We start from the raw sequence: 23,898 nt of genomic DNA, 5'->3' as shown, positions 1-23,898 counted from the left end.
GGAACTTTTGCTGTTTTATTTACTATTCCCACTTAATTGCAGATATTATCGTCATCATATAAATTGGGAAACTGAGGCTAAAACAGGCTGGGTAACTTGTTCAAGGCCACGAAGGAGTGGCAGATTCAAAATTAAAATTTAAGAGTCTGAGCTTGTCTGTGCTGTCTCTGGTTTTCTTAATGAGTTGGGTTACCTCTGCAAATCGGTATGTGGGACACCACCACAAAATAACTCTAGATAACGATCTCTTCGGAGAGCCGACAATAATGTCAGCGACTTCCCAAATGTTTTTCTATTATTTCCTCCCAAGGAGGAAGGAAGGAGAAAAGGACTCTCTTGAAGTAGTGTCCTGATATCTACCTACTGCATATAAGCAGCAGCTCCGGGCATGAGTAGATGCAGAATCCAAACAGGTGAGTCATTTCATGCAAACCAGCCTAGGTGACTGGGTTCAGTTGCCCTAGAGACCTGCCGTTCGCCCTAAAAAGTACCAGTTTCCCAGGGCTCGAGCAGGTCGAAGTCAGGTTTCAGGGTCTCTCCCTTCTACTCTTTAGTCAGGATAACTGTCCTACAGCAGCTTGTCCAGAATCCAACTGTGCACCGCTCCCAGCAACCCCACCTCGTTCGCGGGTGCTCATCCCCACCTCCCGCGAAACCAAACCAGTCCCCGGGACCCCCCATAGCAGTCGGCCGGCGATTCCAGAAAAATGAGGAACTGCCTGGCAGGCTCCCGGGTGTGCTTGGCGAGCGCGCCCCTACCGAGGAGGAAGCCGAAGATGAAGAGTCCAGCGGTCAGCAGGGCCCCAGCGCACAGCCAGCGCGGGCGGCGCCAAGCGACAAAAGTCAAGTCGGTTTCGTGAAGGGGATTCCACATCTCGCGGGGCGGGGGCCTTCTGGGACCCTGGCCTCTGAAGGGGCCCCACTGAGGCCCAAGGGCTCCCTGCAGCAGGACCGCGAGGATCGTTTACTGCTCTGCGCTCTGGAGTCCACTCACAGCCCCGGGTCTAGCTTCTCCGCCCTAAAGTTATTTCTAGCTTACTCTCCACCAATCCCAGCGAGAGGGAGGCAATAGCAGTCGACAGAGAAAGAAAACCTTGCCCCCTCGGAGAAACGCCTTAAAAAAGTTTATCTTGAAAAGCTCTAGTTCTTGTTTATTTAAACGTTAAAGGGGAAAAAAGGAAGGAAGGGAAGGAGGAAGAAGCTAGTTTCCTTTCTTGACTCCCAGACCAAAGTTTGATTTGATTTGCAAAAAGAGAACTAAGGACTGCCAGTGTGATTTAATAGAATGCTTTTCTCTTCCCTGTCTAGGAAAATATGCATGGACCTGGCTCCAGGCTAGGTGGTAGACTAGACTAAATGATCTCTCACGTGCTTTTTTTCAACTCTGAAATCCTATTTAATACTTTATAGCACTATAATGAGTGAAGTCAAGTAGAAAAAAGTGGCGTTCCGTTCTGACACTGTTGTATAGAGGAGGAGTTGGCGTCAATGTGAATTGCCACTGTGCTCTTCCTCCTAATGGATATCACTGATTTTAACAAACTTTTAAGGAATCATTCCTGCCCCCCACCCTTTGAACCATTTTTAAAGAAATAATATTGGAACTTGCTGAAGGCAGGTTTTCCAGTTCAATCATTCATTCGTTTATTCAAAGTGTATCTATTAAATAGTTATTCCGTACCAGTAATTATGGGTACAAATGTAAAATAAAGTCCCTTACCGCAAAAAGGAGCACAGTATCTGGGAAGATATACAAGAGAATGCAGTTACAATGTAGGATAATAAATATTACGATGAAGAGAAACAAGAGACTATCCCACTGGGTTTTGCATTATTCTTCAAGTCTTCATATGAGACATCATCTACCATCTTTCCTCAGTAGTTGAAGAAGGGCAAACATGTGGCAGCTCCTGCTTCCCTTCCCCCACCCCTTCCCTCTCTCCCCTCATCCCGCCAGGGAGAAGGGATTGATCAACTGCTCTAATCCTTAGTTTCCTCAAGTATAAAAAAGAGATAATAGAAGTGACGACAGAAGAGCTTAGAGTGGCTTGCATAACCACACATTACAAATTTTTAATTTTGGGAGGGAAAGTCCTGATAATTATATGAGATAATTCACTTAAAACACAAAGCATATTGCCTACCCTATAGAATGTGCTAATAATATTAATTAGTTCTAAAACGTATGTCTTCCCCATTAGACTGTAAATTCCATGAGGGGAGGAGGAATCCTTTGTGTAGGATCTGAGAGGTATTTAGTCATTCTCTGATACTAATACACTGACCTTTTCTTTAAGTTTAACTGTTAACATTTTTTAACACACTTTACTCTTTTATTTCCTTTCAGATTTGTAATTTCTTGGTGCTAGGGACCATATCTTATTCCTGTCTATTTTCCAGAGTTATGCAAGACCTAGCATATAAAAAAATCCTTTGAAATGATGAATAATATGCTAAGCAATGAAGCAATTATGATGTATAAGAAATAATTACTGTTATTGAAGAACTTCAGTCAAAGTGGGAAGACAGGGCCTAAATAAAAAGATAAATAACAATACCAGAAAGCATATTATAAACCAAAAGAACAGCAACAGCCTGTGTTCAGGAAAGCATTATGGTCTAATTGTCCATACCTAATGATTCGTATTAACATCAATAGCTCTTTCTGGAAGAAATCCTGAAATATTTCATAGTGCCATATGCCAATCCATATACAAAAAAATGTCTGGCACTACTCTATAGGGTGGAAGGTAAGCTAAAATATGACTTTACTATCATCTTCCTCTCCAAGGGCAGGACATATTAGATTCAGAATAGAGATCTTAAATAAAGGAAAGGTGATATACTTACTTGCCTCTGCTATTGGCCATCAGCTTTTACAGAATCTTTAGACTGAAAGTTCCCATACAGGAGGAATTGTGCCTGATAGAGCACTTGGCACACAATAATTGTGCAATAAATACTTTTACATGAATAAGTGTTATAGTAACTATTAGATGATGAAAAGTTATTGCTTAGTTACAAAATTCTTTTAAACAATAGCACCATATGGTACAAAAGTATTTAACTCAGTAATGAGACAGCATTTTCATTCTTTACTAATATGTACTTGTGTGAGTATTTCATCCAGTCTGAAAAGCACTTCTTAATTATCACTTTGGCTCAAGTACTGGGCTGGGTCATAGAAATACCAAAAAAAAAAATAAAATACTTTTTTGCCTAGGCTGGAATTCCTGACTCTTGAAACTAATGTTTGGTGAAAATTAGATGCTCAGCAGGTAGTAGCTATTATGGCCCCCACCAGTGCCTTCCTGGAATTGACTACAATAACACCCATCTCCCTGCCACGGTGCCTTATTCATGGTTTAGCTTTCTGCAGGTTTACTTTCTGTAGCTTCAGTATGGAAAATTCCAGAAATAAAAATTTATTAAATTGCTGCTGTTCTGAGGAGCATGGTAAAATCTCATGGCATCCTGCTCAGTCTCACCTCCAATGTGAATCATTGTTTTATTTAGCGTGTTCACACAGTAGCTCGTTAGGTTATAGTGATGCTGGAAATTCTAATAAGACAAAGAGAAGGCATAAAGTGCTTCTTTTATGAAAAAAAAATGAGCATTCTTGACTTAATAAGGAAAGAAAAAAAATTCTATGCTGAGGTTGCTAAGTTCCATGGGAAGAATAGAGTCTTCTACTAGTGAAGTTGTGAAGGAGGGAAAAGAAATATATGATAGTTTTGCTTCCACACCTCAAACTGCAAAAATTACATGATAAATGATTATTTAAGATGGAAAAGATATTAAATTTGTGGGTGGAATACAAGACATAGTCCATCATGGCTTGCTGATCCTCCTGACATATTTTCAGACTGCCAGTAGGTGCCCAATTCTACATCCACATGCTACGTCATTACCTCACTTCATCTCTTCATGTGGGCATTGTATATCTAACACCATCACAAAAAGGGTGACTACAATGCAATAAAATATTTTGAGAGAGAGAGAAATCACATTTACATAATTCTTATTATAGTGTATTGTTACAATTGTACTTTTATTATTAGTTGTGAATGTTTTACTGTGCCTTATTTAGAAATTAAACTACAGGTATGTATGTGTAAGAAAAAAACAGTATATGTAGGGTTTGGTACTATCTGTGGTTTCAGACACTACTGGGGGTCTTGGAATATATCCCCTGCAGAAAAGGAAGGACTACTGTATATATAAACCATAAAAAAAAATAGTTATGTAGGCTAACTAGCCTTGGAGAGAGTGTATGTAATCTAGCCCTATTAGGATGAGATGACTAAAACAGTAAAGATCAAGAATCCTAGTATTTTCCTGTGCACTCAGAAGAAGTCTTGAGAGCTGAAACAAATACTTGTCAGGTTAATTTTCTAAGGCTTCTACTCTATTTTTAATTTCCTAACTCAGAAACTATATGTGGATTGCAATGAACCAAATTTTTTAACAAAGCACTCCAAGCAGTTTACATTTTGAACTCTTTTTTAACAGCATTTTCCATTAATTTCCCTGCCATATACTTTTTTGTAATTTACTTAGTCTTGCTAATTCTGTTTACTCATCTATAAAATGGGAATAATAAAAGTTCTATTTGCATATAGTGATTTATAGAGGTTAGCAAGAAGTATGGCATTTAGATAACTGAATGAGTGACAAATGCAGTCATTCCATGTTTCAAAAAAATTCATACAAAATTATTATCTTATTTGATCAGATCATTTTAGGTAGACCTTCATATATGTACCTAGAAATCTTCTGTGTTTAAAACCAGTACATTATCATTATGGTAACCTAAAGTTAAAGAAAACCCACTCTTATAAAAGCAGTAAATAAATACATTTCAAAGAGTAAAAATTAGATATTCTCTGCACAATACTAAGATTTCTTTCATAAGTTGAAAGCGATCATGTCAGTAGAATGACAATTGAGGATAAGATGAACCTATTTTTGTACAGATATGAACCAAATTAACAAGTATTATACTCATCTCTGGGATCTGTTCCAAAGAAAACAATATAAATTATTTTAGCTATTTTTATTCCCAGCCTTGAATACACATATACTTTTTAAAAATACTTCCTCAAGGAAAAAGATACTCTAACATTTTCTGAATTCTACTCAAAGTATAAACACAGCATTCCTGCACTCTAAATTACACACTAAATGGCATACACAGGAAGAAAGGAATTTTAACCTCTCCAAGTTATTATTAATGTATATATATTTTTAACTTTTAATCTTTTTAAATTGGAAGGTGGTTATAGAAGTGTACAGATTTCTTAAACTCCTTGGATTATACATTTAAAATTTGTGTATTTTATTGTATATAAATTATAAATTAATAAAATTGATTTGAACAATAAGATGGGGCATACATAAGAATATTTCTTAATGATTTATTCAAATTCTATTCATTCAGATTCATTAATTCCCATTCTTCTTAGATTAACTTGACTTACACTAGGGAAATCTTTGCAGGCAAGTTTTTTTGTTTTTAATTTGGAATTTTGAGAAGTAAAACACTTAGCAATACTCTTCGCCATCTAATGAAATGATGGGAATAAGAGAGTAAAAGGACATTTTTTATCGAAAAAATGTAATCTCTAAGTACAATGTAGTGTTTTTTCCTGTTAATTTTATTACCAAAATAAAACTTACTTATTATTTTAATAAATGTATATAGAAGTATAGGAAGTAAGAAGCTCAAGTAATCTTTTGCTCTCCTCTCTCCCTTGCCACATCATATCACCCTCGAAGGGTATGTACTGTAAACATTTTGGTACTAATCTTTAAGTATATACAGTACTTAAAAAACCACAAAGATCATGCTATGCTTTTATTTTTAAGAAATCTTTTAATTAATATATGCATACATTCAGAAAAGTACACAAGTCATAATTGTACAGCTTGATAAATTTTTACACAGTGAGAATACTGGTAATTCAGCATCAAGATCAAGAAACAAAACATCACCACAAACTTCAGAGGGTCACCTCAATCCCCTTTACTTCACAAAACCTTCACAATGCAGGATCCCCACTATTCCCCTCTTCTGAAGTCTATCACCGATGTTTAGTTTTTCCTATTTTTGAAATTTCTAAAAATGGAATTATAGAGTATATGAGGCCTGTCCAGAAAACATCCAGCCATGTAATATGAAAGGGATATTGAAGAAGCTACAAGATACTAGAAACATTGTACATAGGACCATGATGCCTCAGTCCCCTTCAAAGTAGGCACCTTGGGACCTCACACAGTTCTCCCAGCATCTCTTCCACTGTTCAAAACACTCTGCAAAATCCTTTACTGGAATTGCCATCAGCTGCCCTGTTCTATTTTCCTGAATCTCATCAACGGCCTGAAATCTCTTCCCTGTCAAAGGTGACTTTAGTTTTGGAAAAAGACAGAAGTCTCAGGGTACGAAATCTGGGCTGCAACGGGGCTGAGTCACCTGGGTGAGTCAATGTTTCACTAAAAATCTCTGCAGGAAACTTGATGTAGGAGTAGGTGTCCATTGTTGTGATGAAGGTGCCAATTACCAGTTGCCCATAGCTGCAGCTGTATCCATTGTATAGCATCTCTCAACGCACGAAGAACATTAAGATCGTACTCCTTATTAACTTTTTGGGTTGGAGGGGAATACTTATGATGGACAACACTTTCCCAATCAAAAAACACAGTATACATGTTGCTGCAACTTTGCCTCGCCTTCTTTGGGAGTGGAAAATGAGGAGACTTCCACTGGGACAACTGGGCCTTTGTTTCCAGATCATAGCAGTAGACCCACAATTCATCTCTGGTTATGATTTTCTTGAGGAAATCTGGTTCATTGGTAGTGGCTTGAATCAAGTCATTAGCAACTTCAGCACAATGTCCCTTCTACTCTGGGAACAAAAGCAGCTGAAAAAATCTTGCCATGGCATGTTTCATGCAAGATCTTGCATCAAAATCTTGGACACAGTAGCTTTTGGAATCCCCAGATCAGTCTCTAGTTTTCATACTGTCAGTTGCCAATCTTTGTTGATTGCAGTACATACATGTTAACCATTCTCAGGTATTCTGCTTATTGCAGACCTTCCAGAATATGGATCATTTTCAACAGATTCTCAATTCTCTGTGAGGCATTTGTGCCACACTTTTATTTGCACTCACTCATTGTATTGTCCCCCAAAAGCCTTCTAAGTCATCTGAATAGTTTTCACAGAAGAATGTTCAAGCTTAATGCAAAATTTGATGCAGATTCATCGCTCTACTAGCTCAGTCATTTTGAATGCGATGGCTACCCAGTATACATGCTCACTCAACAGCATCTACTGCCCCTACTGACTAGTACAGTGAAGTTGTCCTTGTTCATGCATGTGCATTCCATTCTACTAACCTTGGCTGCCAGGTTATATCGATGCAGTAGAAACTATTCTCATTATATTAATAATGAACATATTGTTATATTGACATATTAACATGGACATATTAACAATATGGATATGGATATATGTATATGTACATATGTATAAGTTTCATAGGTATGCATATGCTTATATGTATACATATATACATATACATATATACACACATATATAAATATAAATATATATACATATAAGTATATATACTTTTGTATTTGGCTTCTTTCACTCAGAATTATGTTTGTGAGATACTTTCAGTAGTATGCTAGTAAATCAACTCTGCAAAGGAGGGGAAAAGCCCTCACTTACAGCATTTTCTGATTTCCATGATTCAAATATTCCCACTGTGGCAGATTTCAAACTAACGGCAAAATGTAATTCAATGTGCAGTTGAAAAGAGATGCCCATAATTGCTTCTTATAGCCTGAGGAGCAGGCTTCCACATACCACTGGACCATATTTTTCCATGTAGCAGTAATTCATTCATTTTCATTATTATAGACTAACCAATTGCGCAAATATGCCACAATTTATTAATATTTATACATTCTCTTCTTGATAGCCACCTAGATTGTTTACAATTCTTAGCTATTAGAAATTGTGCTTCTGTGAAGATTCTTGTGCACATCTCTTGGAGGTCATATGTATTTATTTCTGTGGCTATTTACCTAGAAGTCACAGGTATGTTATGTTTAGCTTTAAAACACAGGTCTACTTTTTATGTACCACTTTTACCAGTAGTATTTGTGAAATCCCAATTCCTTCACATCCTTGCTAACTAAATTTTATTTTCCTGATGGCTAATAAAATGGAGCAGACTTCCCCATGTTTCTTGCCCATTTGTACTTCAATTTTTTTAGAATTACTGTGCAAGTGTTTTTTCCCATTTTTTAACCACATATTCTGCTTTTATCTGTTTGTTTTGTAGACATTTTTATATATACATATGCCTAAAATGTTAAAATTTGTCTGTTTACCCAATAATGCAGACTTTTATATCAGTGTATAGGCTATTACTGTTAATATTTTTAGTAGCTTTACTGCAAAATATTTTAAATAATAAATGTGAAAAATAGGACATTCATTTTTAAGGTTACCACAAATTTCTGTGTTATCTGATTCATATAAAAATTTAATATATTTGTTAACAGATTTTATTTATTTAATTTTTTTTAGAGAGAGGGGAAGGGAGGGAGAAAGGAAGATAGAGAGAAACGTTGATTTGTTGCCTCTTGCATGCCTCCAGCTGGGGACCTGGCCTGAAACCCAGGCATGTGACCTGACTGGGAACTGAACTGGCAACTTTTTGGTTCACAGGCCAGCACTCAATCCACTGAGCTACACCAGCCAAGGCAAAATTTAATATGTTGAATCAAAGCTGAAATCTGTCCTAGAAAATAGCACTGGAAATTTTGTCATGAGTAAACGTTTAAAAGGAAAGAGTGGCTCTTAAGAACTTAAAAAATGAAAAGGCACGATGAAATAAAAAGGGCTTTTTTATTCTACACATAGGAGAATAATCATGGAATTTTAGTCATTTTAGTGTGGTAAGAAGCAAGGAGGGTGTGATTTGTATGGCGTAAAGTGGAAACGGTTGCTCTTTGTTTGGAATATAAAAGTTAAGTACTCAGCCAGAACTGAGTGGGCAGAAATTTAAGTAAAGGTCATAGATTTGAAGGTCCTTACTTGAAATTCTGAGAAAAATATACTATAAGAACGAAACTGAAGGGAATTGAGTTAACATGTATCTAAAGTAATATCTTTCTTTAAAGCTCTTAAGAGAATGTGGGGAACAGTAAACTGAAGTTTCAATTAAAATGAAATTTTATTGGAAGAGGGGAGAGTATGAATTGAAGTTATGTTTTATTGTTCACTTCAAACTAGAAACTGAAAGCTAGAATCTCTGCTGTTTGTTCTTTACTTTAAAAAAAAAACAAACAACTGGAACCCTTGTACACTATTGGTGGGAATGCAAAATGGTATAACATCTATGGAAAACAGGGTGAAGTTTCCTCAAAAACTTAAGAGCCACCGTATGATTTACAGTTCACCTTTTGAGTATTTATTCCTAAGAATTGAAAGCAGGATCTCAAAGAGATATTAGTACTGCCATGTTCATTGCAGCCCTGGTCACAATAGCCAGGATGGGGAGAACAACATAAATGTTCATGACAATGTGTTATGTACATATGATGGAATATTGTTTACCCTTAAAAAAGAAGTAGGTCCTGCTATTGTGACGCAGCAAGATCAAGATGAATCTTGAGGATATCATCCTAAGTGAAATAAGCCAGTCACAGAAGGGAATATACTCTATGCTTCTACCTAATGTGAAATATCTAAAATAGTCAAACTCGTAGAAGCAAAGAATAGAATGGTGGTTACCAGGGAGTTGCTAATCAGAGCTATAAAATTTCAGTTATACAAGACAAATAAGCTGTAGGTATCTGGTGCACAACATTATGCCTAGGGACAATACTGGGTAGCATGAATAACAATACTTTTTACACACTTAAAAATATATTAAAAAGATAGTTCTCACATTAAATATTCTTACTACAATAAAAATTGTAGATGGCAACTCTAAAAACTAAAGGATCCTAAAAGGCCCAAATTATGACCAAGACAATAAATTAATAAGATTTATCTGCTAAAATGCTAAACCTTAGATTCATTTAGAGTAGTCACCTAGTGAAAATAAACCACAAATATTGAAAAGACATGAAGATTTATACATACAAATATATCTTCTCAAAGTTGTGACTTTAAAAGCATACATACTTGGTTTTAAATCTATCTTAGTTACTCACATACGTAGTTACAGGTGAATTATTCAGTGTTGCCTCTTTTATAATCTTTACCACTCCGCAGAAAATGCTCTTCTCAAGGCAGCGGCCAATTCTCTCTCTCTGAAATAACTGAACTTAGTAAAACTGCATAACCATGAGAGTTATCTAGACCCATAAAGCATTTCTTCCTACCAAATAGGAAAAACATGACAAAAGTGTAGTTTTCCATGAAGATCAGAAGTATTTAGACCTATCTAGGGAGATATTTTAAATAATATAAGAACTAAAGAAAATCAAATCCAGTGATCACACTGCTTGAGTAGGGTTGCAGAGTCTTGTGAGGAGAATTAGGTAGTACCTAAACCCTAGCATGGAATCCACAAAGATTATAAAATCTGCAAGATTATTTAGTGAGTTGATATCGTTTCTGTGTCACAGGTATACCTGTCTGGATCCCTGGTCACTATCTCAGGTAAATATACAAATTTCAAACATCTAAGAGAGTGTCCTTGAAGATGCTGTGATGACACCAAAGTTTCCTTGTGTGAAAGTATATTTTTACCTTTAAATATTTAAACATAGAAATATATAGGTAATTGAATCCATTAAATGTAATAAATTTATGCATATTTAGTATTTCAAGAAATGTGATGTCTATATTTGGGAGAATTTGGCATATTCAATTAGCTTTGACTCTAATATAAGCTGTATAATTGAGTAATTGAGTATCTTTTAAGTCTTAAATTGAAATTACTTACTGTATTTATATGCAATTTGACTGGAATTTATAAAAAATTAAGATTCCTCATAATTATAAGTTTAATTTATTAGACTTATAAGAATTAATTTTAAGTATTGAGATGGTTTATTAGATAGACAATTGAAGTATCTAAAACTTAATAGAATAAATTAAATGTATAAGTGCTGTTTAAAATGTTTAACAGTATTTAATTAACTAAATGTGTAAAATAAGACTAAAATTATAAAAGTTCTAATAGTTATTGTTAAAATTTGTTAGATTTATAAATAAAATAAGACCCTCCACTCTATCTCCAGTTCAGGCATGTACAGGAGGCAACTGATGGGTGTATCTCTCTCACACCAATGTTTTTCTCTCTTTTTCCCTTCCTTCCACTCTCTTTAAAAAAATAATATAAAAATAAACAAAAACTAATCAAAGTCAGAAGGACCATCACTTTCAACAGCTCAAAGACCTAATTCTTGCAAATATTTTTCCCTGCCAATTTGAATTTGGAAAGGAAAAGAAAATGTGAAATTTAACTTCCTTTTCTGGTCAGGCACCTCAGGTAGAGAAACCTGGGAGAGCTGACTTTAGTAAGAATTGACACCCTTTGCCAGCTTCTGCCAGTTTTCCCAGAGTTTCATCTGCCCTGGAATGAGTAAGGTGTCCCAGCCAATCCCATCCTACTTATCAAAACTACAGAGAAGAAAAAAATAACTTTTCCTCTACGCTTTATGGTAAATGCTTGGCTGAGACCCCCTCTTTCTCTAGGACACTTTGTGTGAAATTAATAAGCTTATCTAGGTTCTTCACATTGGCCATTGTATTTCAAGATCACCTTTGGTAATGTTAACCTGCTTGTTCAGTTGACCACAAATCTGTTAGGGGAACTCAAGAATTAAAGATTTTAGCCTCAGTTGATAGGTTTAAGTGGTTAAAGCTGTAATTCAAGAGTTAAAGATTTTAGCCTTAGTTATGGGCTTATGTAACTAATGTCTGTGACTAAAGCTGTTATTCCAGGAATTGAAATGCATGAGTCCAGGAGATTCACAAGCAGTACAACCTTTGTACCCCAGAGAGTCTGCAAGTCCTGGAGAAGATACCAGGGCCATTGTGTTCTAGGGAGGAAACACCTATGATGCAGGTAAAGAATTGTTGGCCAACAGATAAAGAAGTACTAGGAAAATCACAGTAGGACTGCAACTCTTACTTAGTTAAACAAATCCCCTAAGCACGCCCATTCTTCTCCTTATAAAAAGATCAGCCCAAAATGAGACGTTAAGGTGGTTTTTGAGGGTACATAACCCACTGTCTTTCCAGATCATCAGCATCTGAATAAAATGCCCATAAAGATTCAATCCTTGTCTCTATTTAGTGGCTCTGATGGTGACAGGCAGCATGAACACCAGCTTTTCCGGTTTCAAATCCAGTCTAACCACAGACCAGGTCTGGTGTCCATATCAATCCAACTCTGACCAGTTTATGGACCCAATCCAGAAAAATAAATGCTCAAATAAAGTCTGAATTCTTATAACACAAAAGCTGTGGAGCTAAGATCTAAAAAAAAAAAAATGTTGTTGTTGTAGGTGTTTATTTAGCAATGATTTGATAACCTAGAAAATGTTGTTTGTGAACTATTTTACATTTTTCTCCTTTATATGGGGTATTCAATGCCCTCCTACCCTAGAATGCTTTGTTATTTATTTAGAAATATCTACTTAGTGACTGTGTCTATTTCCAATATTTTGGTTAAGAAATTTCTGACGAGTTTCCAACTTTTCTTCTTCAAAAAACTGAACTAAAACAAGGTAGTTTTTGAGCCACTGGCCAATAGTATGCAAATAATCTCTGTGTGGTATAAAGATTACTAGCTAGGACAAGTTAGTTAGAAAAAGACCTCTCAACCCTCCAGAAGTGGCAGGAAAGTCACACGGTTCCTCAGGACTGGCCTGTCTCCCTGTGACTCTGACATAAGCATATGAAGTGATGTTGATGTAGGCTTTACAATGCAGTTCATTTTTACTTGCCCTTTCTGGTGAGGGATTTAATCTGTTCTTCTGTTCCAGTCCTTCCAATTCATAGCAGGTAAGCCAAAGGGAGAAGAGTCGTGGGGGAAGGATGACAAGACCTCAGAGTGAAGGTTTCAAGGTGTGACATTCTGTACGAAGTCTGAAGAATAACGCCAACTTGTCAAAACACATTCTGGAGTTAAATGTGGATTAGAATTTTTTTATATGACTTTTTGTTCCAGTTTTTAAATTATTTCTTTTTTAAAAATGTTTTTAGTACATTTTAGTACAAACTAGGTAGAAAAATTTCAGCTTTGTTCTAGCTTAACTGACAGTATAAGGAATGTTCCTATATCTCAGACTTTAATAATAGGGAAGAGTTTATACTTAAGGAGCAAGCCAGTGAGAAGGATCCTTTTTGGAAAGCCCAGTAACAAGGAAGTTGCTATGAAGTGGAAAAAGGGGGATTCTCTGTAACACAATCTTTTCCCTTCTGCCTGTAGACAAAAATACTTAGTCCTTGAGATATTATCCTAACAATTTCCCAACTGCTGCTAATCAGGGGGGGATAGATTTAGTCTCTCTCTGCAAGGACAAAATGATAGTTGCAACATAGTTCAGCTTCTAGAAGACAACGGGTTCCTGCTGTCGATTGCCAAGATACCCTTCCATAGTTTGGCTTCTGCTTAGAATGCTCACTCCTTTTTCATTTGTACTCTTCTTCCCATTTCTTGGGAAAGCTACCCAGTTCCATCTCTTCTTCTCATTATGTATTACTCATATATTATTCTACTGGATTTTACCACTTAATAAAAAGTACACTAGATCAGGAATCTCTTATGTGTCTGGGACTGTGATAAATAGTTTACATGGACTGTTGAAAATAAGTGAAACATTAAGTAAGCAACAAACTATGAGGGTTGAATTATATAATGAAATTTATTTGGTTACAGAACAAATCTTAAAATTGTCTAAGGTGTACATGCTTGGGAGTCCAGAAAAATTCAGCCAAAGATGTGCCTCAGCTGTGTGCAGATTGTTATGAGCTGAAGGCAACTTCAGCTGCAGGCTCAAGAAAAACTTCTGCCCACCCTACCCGCTCTGACTACCTAAAAGAATTTGAATTAGAGACCTTACCCATAAAAAATTATCAGAGATTACTTCTTTAGATTTATCTGTAGGGTAGGACACACTTCTATTTACTAAAGATGTGTACTCATCGTCCTGCAATGGCCCTTTGAAGCTCATCCCTAGCTCAGGATGCCTCACATACCTCGATCTCCTGTTCTATCTCCGAACCCCTGCTGCCTGTGGGGTCTCTGATGCTCCATATATGCGGGGCTCCCCTGCAAATGTATGGCTTAAATTTTGTTATTTTTTTCTCTTGCTAATCTGTCTCATGTCTATTTAATTATTAGACCAGCCAGAAGAAACTTGAGGGCAGAGAAAATTTTGTTCGTTCCCCACGCATACAATCTTTAGTAGGCTTTGTGTTTAGTCATAAGTAGAGGGTATGCCAGACAAATGTAATTTTTGTAGTCAAGCTCAATAACTCAATTTAAGTATGCTATTATTATTATGATGATGATGATGATGATGATGTTTGGCCTAAGCAGCTGGATGTTTTATTTCCACTAAAAAGTAGCATCCACAGACTGGACATTACAAAACCAGTATATTTACTATCATAGATATGTAACACAGCTGAGTTTTACACTTCATTCAGAAACTTTGGGGCAACATGGTGTTATTGATGGGGAGCTCAAATGTTGGAAAAATTTTCATTTCAGATAATAGCAAATAAGCTTAGTAATCAATGTATGTAAAAACTATTGTTTCAGAAACTGAAGGTATGACCCACCTTGACTCTAGGAGACTGTAGCAGCCCCACCTTTGTGCCTCAGGGGGACTGCAAGCAATCAGACGGTGTCTGAGCCATTGTGCTCCAGGGTGACATGCCCAACTACTGCCCAGGGTACAGATGAAAGACTGCTGCAGCTTTTATCTGATTAACTTTTTCCCTGAATTCCAATCCCCTTACCTACACTTTTCTTCTCTTATAAAAAGGGTCGATTGAAAATGGGATTTAAGATGGTCTGTTAGGCTACAAACCCACCGTCTTCTCAGATCACCAGCCACCTGAATAAAGCAGCCGTAAAGATTCAATCCCCATCTCTGCTTATAAGGTCTGGTAGGGGACAGGCAGCACAGAACACTGGATTTCCAATTTCGTTATGAATCCAAGATTTTTAAAAAGGCAGAATAGTTTTCTCATTTTTAAGTTTTTATATAACCTCCTTCCCATTGAAAATAATTGAGGTCATAAATATTTCTTTACATGAAGATGGAGTAAGTTATTGACAGAAAGACCCCTTTCTGGACTTTATCTTCCTAGATAAACTTTATCATTCAATTAAAACTCTACATACAGGAAAATAATTTGAATTAATAAGCTGGTGGGATAGACATTTGTGCTAAATCGTATTTTAACAGCTAGGACACTACTATTATTATTCTTATTGCTTACTTTTGGTTTGTACATTCTGGATACTGGATTTTTGACAGCAAGCTTTGTCACAGCCTTAATATGGAGTTCTACAAGACAGGATTTTGAAACACAAAGATTTTTCAAGATTAATTAAAACATTTCTTTCCTTTAAAGAAAAAAAAAACTGTACTTCTTAACACCATTAATTTTAATGTCATTAAGAGCAACATATTACCAATGATAAATGACAGGGTTCTGTCAGAGCCAGACCTTGCAGTTCACCTTGTGACATGAGTGGTACTCAGTGTGGATTATCCACTCTGGAGTTGCTCACCTTTGGGCCCTGTCTTGTATAAATATTTAATTTTATTTTAGTAATCCCTTAATCAATAGTGGCTATGATACACATTTTTATTTCGGTTTGGTTGAATTTTTCTTTATTGTTTGGCCTGAACTCTGCAAATCCTCTTCTGTATATCGTCATGGTCTGTTCTTTTACTATAATTTTCTTCATTTAGATGTTTCTTTGTACTGAAAAGAAATTAACCACATATATGTACATCCATAATTTTCAAAGTTCACTGTAGTTACCCTGGTGTGTATGTGAATGTTCCTCTCTTTCCCTTCTCTGTCTCTACTCCTTGTGTGTGTTGACCACTGTTCTGCCTGCATTATTTAAAACTTAGTTCTCTTGGAGCATTTGAGAACTTGCTTCCTGGCATGTCATCCGTTTGGCTCAAATAAACTCATATAAAAATTTTAAAAATTAATAAATAAAGTAAAATTCAGTTCTCTTCACAGAAAGAGTATATTATTCATGGAGATCTCAACTAAAATAAAAATGTTCCTCCCGTTGTACAGAAATATGGATGGCCTGGCACTTTCCATATAACTGCATTTATTATATACCTTTGAATTATTTTAAAATTATTATTGGTTAATTGCTTTATGCTCCATATCATGTGAGGTAAGGATGCTAATTTAACACATTTTCCTTATGTCCTTGTACATTTTTCATTCTGTTGTGCTTTGTGAATCTTTTGTAAGACACTTCGAGTCTTTTCTTAAATTTGGACTGAGTCTAGAAATATATAACTTCTATGCATCTATGTACCTATTATATTTTGAATGTGCCCCCACCCCTAAATTTACATTGAATTCCTTATCCCCAGAATGTGACCTTATTTGGAGAGAGAGTCTTTACAGATGAAATGAAGTTAAAACAAGGTCATTAGAATCAGCCCTAATCCAATATGACTGGTGTCCTTATAAAAAAGTGACATTTAGACATAGACATATTCAGAGGAGGAATTCCTTGTGAGGAAGAATGCGAAGATCATGGTGATGCTTTTACATGCCAGGGAATGTTGATGATTGCCAACAAAACACCAGAAGGTAGAGTAGGTGCATGGAACAAATCCTTCTCTCAGAGCCTCAGAAGGAGCCAACTCTGCCAACACCTTGATTTTGGACTTTCAGCCTCAAAAACTGCCAGAAAATAATTTTTGTTTTTTAGCCACTCAATTGTGGTATTTTGTTATAGCAGCCCTAGGAAAATAATACAGTGCTCCTATCAAAACAATTATCTTGTTAACTGCAACTTTTTCTTTAGCGTTTCTGTTTCATACTGGAGTATATGTGCAGAAGAGTAACCTTGCCTGTCACATACTTTTCTCTATGGTAGTTTTGCAAAGGAGACAAAATGTAAGACACAACCTAAAATTTATTTATCCATTATTTATTGAGTGCTTATTTATGGAGTTCATATATGTCACACAGTGGTGAACACAAAAGATAATGATCCCTACTCATGGAGCAAAGAGTCTCAAAGATGACAATGAGGTAGGTCATTAAGAACATATGCAAAGAGAAAATTATTGTGCATTATGATAAATAAGTTGAAGGAAGGGAAGATACATATTATTTTATAACAGCAATTTTATGCATACAAATATGTGACCATTACCACTAGCAAAGAAACAGCTGTGTATAAAGAATAGGTTGCACTGATAATCTTGGCCATGGGATAGTCTGGGAAGGCCTTCAAGTGAAGGAATTTGAGCTCTGCTTACAAAAAACAGTTGATTTTGATAGAGGGTAGGGAGAGAGCCCACTTATCAGGATGGGAAGGAACAAGAACCTCTGGGTCACTTGTTCATTTGTCTGAAGCATAAGAGAAATACAATAAGTAGAATGACATGGCAGTGGTAGTTATTATTATTATTATTATTATTATTATTATTATTTAGTTCCAGGGACTGGAATAAAGATTTACATTATCTAATTTACCTTCACATTTTTTGGAGTTGCCCATACCTGTTCTAGTTTACAGAAGAAGATTTTGAAGTTTGCTCAATCATTGCTTTGGCCTCATGTTATTCTATCATACTACCCACATCACCAAGACTTATTCTAGGGATAACTGACTTGGAATGAAATCTCTGACTCTAAGCTCTGGTTTTGAAAGAGTACTGTTTCCCAAACATACATAGTGAGAAGATAGGTTGCAGGCAGATTTTAGAATATTTTGTATTCCTAGTTAAAGATCATAAAGTTTACTCATAGTAAACAAAGGGAGAAATAAAACTTCTATAGGGTAATAACATAACCTGAAATTAGAAGCAGAAAGAAATTGGGGAAAGTAGGATCCCTTAGCACTTACGAAAGGGAAGATCCAGATGACAAGTACAGGCTTAGTGTGCACAGAAGCATCTGAGATGCCTTTTAATAACTCCTTTTTCCAGGCACCACACCAAGAGATTGTTAATGTGAGGAGGCTTGAAGCAGTAGTCTGTTCTTGCCTAGCCAAAGGATTAGGGAGGCAGTGTGAACCAAACTGCCCTCTTCACAGCAAGCTTTTGGCCAGCAGGGACCAGAATTTATTCATCTTTTCATTCTCTGTCCCCCTAGGACCCGAGATCTTACTCATAATAAGCATGTGGTTGAATTGAATTGAACTGTCAGAGTGAAAGACTCTTGACAAAGAAGAACCATTAGGGTTGTGTGAATTGAAAAGGAGAACAAATTCAAGAAAACACAATTTGTAAGTCTGGGAGAAAGAACACTTGGGGTTCAGGGTTGGTGACACGTGAACAACAAAAAAAGATGAAAACAAAATCCTTACCAATTATATCTGAGTGATCGGCTGCTTAGGGTGCATGATTAAGTTCTTAGCAAGTCTTATTGGTATTAATGGTTTCCCTCTACAGACTCTTAAAGTACTTTGAAGAGACTTAAAGCACCGCCATCAGGCGACAATATAAAGCACCGCTTGATCAGAGTCTCCCACTCTGGAAACATGCAGGCACCATTCTTTCTGCTGAAATGCCATAGAGAGGAAGCAGAGAATAGCTTTTCCATTGAAATAGCAGGAAGGTGTATGTAGGGAAGTACAACATGGTTTTCTAAGTTGGAAATGGACTAGAACACAGGGATGTGGCAGCCTTTCTCTAAAACATGCTGGATGCCAATGGATGTGAATGAGGTGAAACTTATTAAAATAAATGGCAGGATCAAATAATGCTGGAGTCTTTATTTAAGCCCTTATTAATTGACATGAACATAGTAAGCATTCCAATAAATATCTGTTGGAAGAAAAATAGCAATAACAAACTTAAGAAATACTTGCTCTCAAGTGGTTGCTGGTTTGTTTCTCATACCTCTTCTGTCACTGTACCTAGGTGGAGAGAGGTTGTCCTCATTTCTCCTAGTTGAAAATGCAAATCATTTTTATTCTGTTCTCCTTAAAAATTTTCCAACTTGATGTTCATATCATCATATTATATTACTTACTAATTTTTCCATTGCTTTAAGATTTTATCCTATGTGTTTTAACACCAGTCTTTACAACATTCTTGTTGTAAATTTTAGTAAATGCCCATGGTTTAAAATACCCTAATCCTGATCTCTTTTTCAAAGAACCTTCATTCTCCTTTAGCTATGCAGGTCTTGGTTGTACCATAGAATAATCAGTAGATCACCCCCCTGTCCTGGTACCACACCGACTAGCCTGTCTTCTCTGTACATGTATTGTCTCTTCCTTTGTGTTACTGTGAATGAAATGGCCATGATCCTATCTGGTTCTCTTGTGTACTGCATCTCTTTCTCTTTCACATCTGCAATTGGATTCTGTTCCTTAAGCAATATTTTTCTCAACTGTTTCATTCCCATTGTCATGTAAACATACTGTAACATCTTTTATTAAAAAATAATCCCCTTTCTTAAAATAACCTCCAACTATCACCTAATTTCTCTCTATACATCAAAATTCCATGAAAAAGTTTTCTTATATTCACTCTGTCCCCTTTCTTTCCTCCTGTTCTCACTTGAATTTACTCCAAAAGTCTCCATGCACAGAGGAAAAAAGAAAAAAGAAAAGTATCTCTTTTTACGATTACCCATGACTTCCATAGCACTAAATTAAATGAGAAAATCTCAATCTTTTAAAAATACTTTTATTTGTCAAATATAGTTGACATTCAGTGTTATTTTATATTAGCTTTAGGTTTAAAGTACAGTGATTAGACATTTGTATAATTTACCAAATGATTTCACCAATAAGTCTAGTACCCACCTGGCACCATACTTATTATAATATTATTGACTATAATCCCTACAGTGTACTTCATATTCTTATGACTATTTTGTTACTACTAATTTGTATTTCTTAGTACCTTCACCTTTTTCACTCAGTCCCCCAAATCCCCTCTCATCTGGCAACCATTAGTTAGTTCTCTGTATCTATCAGTCTATTTCTATTCTGTTTGTTTATTTTGTTCTTTAGATTCCACAAATACTGTATTTGCCATTTATAATGTACACCCATGTTTTTGGCCCAAACTTTCAGGAAAAAAATCTTTCATTTTAATTTTTTAACTCAATTATGTATTTATTTATATTTAGATATTTATTTTTTGTATTATAAAGGATTTTTAGCATTTATTTTTGAACATATAATGATAAAAAAATTTAATATAACAAATAATTATAAAACACAAGAACAGATACAAGTTATATCAGCTACTATTGTGTGTATATATGCCACCTCTTCTTTATTCATCATCTATTGTTAGGCACTTAGGTAGCTTCCATATCTTGGCTATTGCAAATAATGCTGCAATGAACATTCGAGAGCATATATCTTTTTTGAAATATCTTCTTTAGATAAATAATCAGAAGTGGAATTTCTAGGTCATAAGGTAGTTCTATTTTTATTTTTTTTGAGGGAATTCCATACTGTTTTACATAGTGGCTACACCAATCCCACCAACAATACATGAAGGTTCGTCTTTCTCCACATCCTCACCAACACTTGTTGTTTATTGATTTATTGATGGTAGTCATTCTGACAGGCGTAAGGTGACATCTTATTGTGATTTTAATTTGTATTTCTCTGATGATTAGTAACAGTAATGTTGAGCATCTTTCATGTTTATGGGCTATCTGTATGTCTTCTTTGAGTGACTTGAGTACGTAAAGGCATCTTACCAGGGCATGTTAAAGATGGAGCAGCAGTCCTGGGGCCCAGGTGGCACATATAACAAGGATGCAGCATTGCAGTTTGGTAAATCTCACAATAAGACACACAACTTTACACCTTCTAGAGCCTACTAGGCCAAAAACACTGACCATGTCAAGACCAACAGAGTGTACAACCAGAGGACTAAGGCTGAAAGGTAAATATCACACCTGATGGAGGCACCTGAAAACTAAATATTTACTATCAGCTCAAGAGCAACACTAGCCCAAGCAAGCAACTTTGCAGTATCTGGTTCACCTTAATTCCAACTATTAGGCTAAACACCATGGGTTTTTAAAATCTGGCTAGTAATTTTAATGCAGTTATAACTATTTTGTCTATTTTAAATTATAACTCATTTGAAAATAGGTTACTACCAAATAGTAATACTGTTTAATACCAAATTTTAATTTCATTTTTTTAATTCAAATCCTCAGGTCGCACCCCTTCTGATCCCCAGGATTTCTCTTTTAGCAAGTCCATAGTGAAGCTCAAGAATCTACATTTTTTTTCTAAACCTCTGAAATGGTTCTGATGTAGTGTTCTGCAAGCCACACTTTGAGAACACCTCCTCAAGGAAGGAAAGCTGTAAGAGATCATTTTCACCTTCTGACCTACAGGACACACATAATCAAATTTATGAAAGAACTAAGAACATTCTTGTCATTTGTTTGTTTGTATAAAAAGCAAACTGAGACCTTAAGGCCCACATTTGGAAAGAAAAAAATCATACTGAAAATGCTCATTATTTAATCAATTTACAAAATATAGACATGGAGGAAATAACATTAATGATCAATATTGTGGTGTTTTGATCATTAGGACAGAGAAAGTATTAACTTTAGGGTTTCATAGTGTTGTGGTTGGGATCCTGGGGGATTGGTAGACAGAAAACTCCAATTTAGTCTTCTTGCCATATTGTTTCAAGAATTCTCTATTCAGAGAGATATAAATCCTGACCCAGTGCCTCTTCCAAATCTTTGAAAAATCAAAAATCTCTTCAGTCCATCACATTGTTCTGCCAGCTTTAGGATCCTTTCTAGCACAAGGTGGATGATCTCTGACCCCACAGAGTAGTGGCCTCGGGTGTAGTGGTTTGCAGCATCCTTCTTTCTCCTAATGAGCATCTCTGAGTGGAAGAGTGAGCGGTATTTGTTTGTTCAAGTCCCGTTTATAACAGCTGGCCCTAGGTCAATGAAGAGTGCTCTGGGCACATGTTTCCCAGCTCTTGTCCCACAAAAGAAGGTATCAAAGAGACATCCATATGCTCTACTTCAGCAATTTCTAACTGATCCTTTTTATTGTTGAGAACAAAGCCATCTGGATGGATTCCATGTTCCAGGCAATAGAGTTCCCAGCAAGCAGGCATCCCCAATCTGGACACCAGCTTGGCCCACATGAATGGAGAAGCACTCCCCCCTGCTGAGCTGAAGGGGGCCCCTGGTAATGAGTCTGATTTTTTTATTTTTGATGCAATGGTACATGGGTTTGTCTTTTTAAATCTATTTTTCAGATAGTTTGTTATTGGTGTATAAAAATACAGTTGACTTCTGAATATTAACTTTGTATCTTGCTACTTATTGAATTAATTTGTCAGTTCTAATAGTTTTTTTTTTTGGTGGAATTTTTGGGGTTCTCTATGTCATCTGCAAGAAAATGACAGTACTACTTCTTCCTTTCCAATGTAGATGCCTTTATCTCTTTTTCTTGTCTGATTGCTGTGATTAAGACTTCCAAAACCATGTTGAAGAAAAATGGTGAAAGTGAACATCCTTGTCATTCATGTTCTGGATCCTAAGGAAGGCGCTTTTAGCTTTTCCCCATTGAGAATGATGTTAGCTGTGGGTTTGTCATATATGGACTTTATGATGTTGTGGTTCACTATCTGCAAATCAATTTATGTGATCACCACATAGACAAAAATGAAAGATAAAAATCATATGATCATATCAATGGATCAGAAAAAGCATTTGACAAAATCCAGCATTCATTTATGATAAAAATTCTCAGTGGAAATAAAGAGACTATAGCTCTCAGTCTTAATTAAACTCTCAGGAGCTTCGATGCCCTGGATGACTCTCTCCTTTCTTCACGTGGCTTCTGGAAACTACTTTCTTAGTTCTCCTATTTCCCTGGGTCACTTTACTTATTATGTTAATATTTTCAAGGAGTTCACTGGAATTTAATTCTTAGACCCTTCTCTTCTCTATCAACATTCACTACCAAGGTTGTATCACCCAATTTTATGGCTTTAGATATTACCTGTATGTTAATAATGCTCAAATATCCTTTCCACTGAATTCAAGATCCTATTTAACTGCTACTGGACATCCTTACTTGTGCTGTTAATAGATATTTCAAACATAATATATTCTAAGTTGGACTTTTGACATCCAGCTCCGTCAAACCTGATCTTCTGGTCCATTTCCTGATTTTGTTTAATGTCAACTTTTTTTTAATGGCTTAGGAAACTAGAACTCACCCCCCAAGTGACTTTTCTCCTTTTCTCACATACATTTGATCCATCAATCAATACTTCAGAATGTATAAATAATCTTGTTATTCTCCTACCACCAACTCTTCTCCAGGTGGCCTCCATCTGTTTCCTGGATACATAAAATATTGTACTTTTGATCTCTCTGATTTAGCACTTGCCTCCCTCCTACACTCCATTCTGAACATAGCAGCAAGGCCAGATCAAGTAGTGTCAGCCTGTACTCAAACTCAACAATGGTTTCCCACCATTCTCCTTGTAATGGCCAACAGACCCTGCATGATTTGGCCTCTTTTTCTTTTTTTTTTTAACCTAATTTCTTCTGCTTTATCTGGGCCTCATTCATTAGTCACACTGTGCTCCGTGGTGTTCTTCACACTCCATGTGTGCTCCCAACACAAAACTTTTATTCTTACTGTTGCCTCTGTTTA

At 36.1% G+C, this 23,898-nt stretch overlaps 1 protein-coding gene across 1 annotated transcript in view; it reads right to left on the bottom strand.

Moving 5' to 3' along the window:
• The window catches only part of FOLH1 (folate hydrolase 1), a 50,580-nt gene extending 49,596 nt beyond the window's left edge, over positions 1-984 (bottom strand). Inside the window, exon 1 of the mRNA XM_054576413.1 lies at positions 760-984. Within this exon, the coding sequence (XP_054432388.1) occupies positions 760-874 (115 nt within the window). The 5' untranslated portion in view covers positions 875-984. The remainder of the gene's footprint in view (positions 1-759) is intronic.
• Between the last annotated feature and the right edge of the window lie 22,914 nt (positions 985-23,898).

Source organism: Pteronotus mesoamericanus, unplaced genomic scaffold (genome assembly GCF_021234165.1).
Source record: "Pteronotus mesoamericanus isolate MK-2021 breed Mesoamerican mustached bat unplaced genomic scaffold, CSHL_Meso_final contig_33, whole genome shotgun sequence".
Taxonomy (NCBI): Eukaryota; Metazoa; Chordata; class Mammalia; order Chiroptera; family Mormoopidae; genus Pteronotus; species Pteronotus mesoamericanus.
This window is presented reverse-complemented; position numbering and strand designations above follow the sequence as displayed.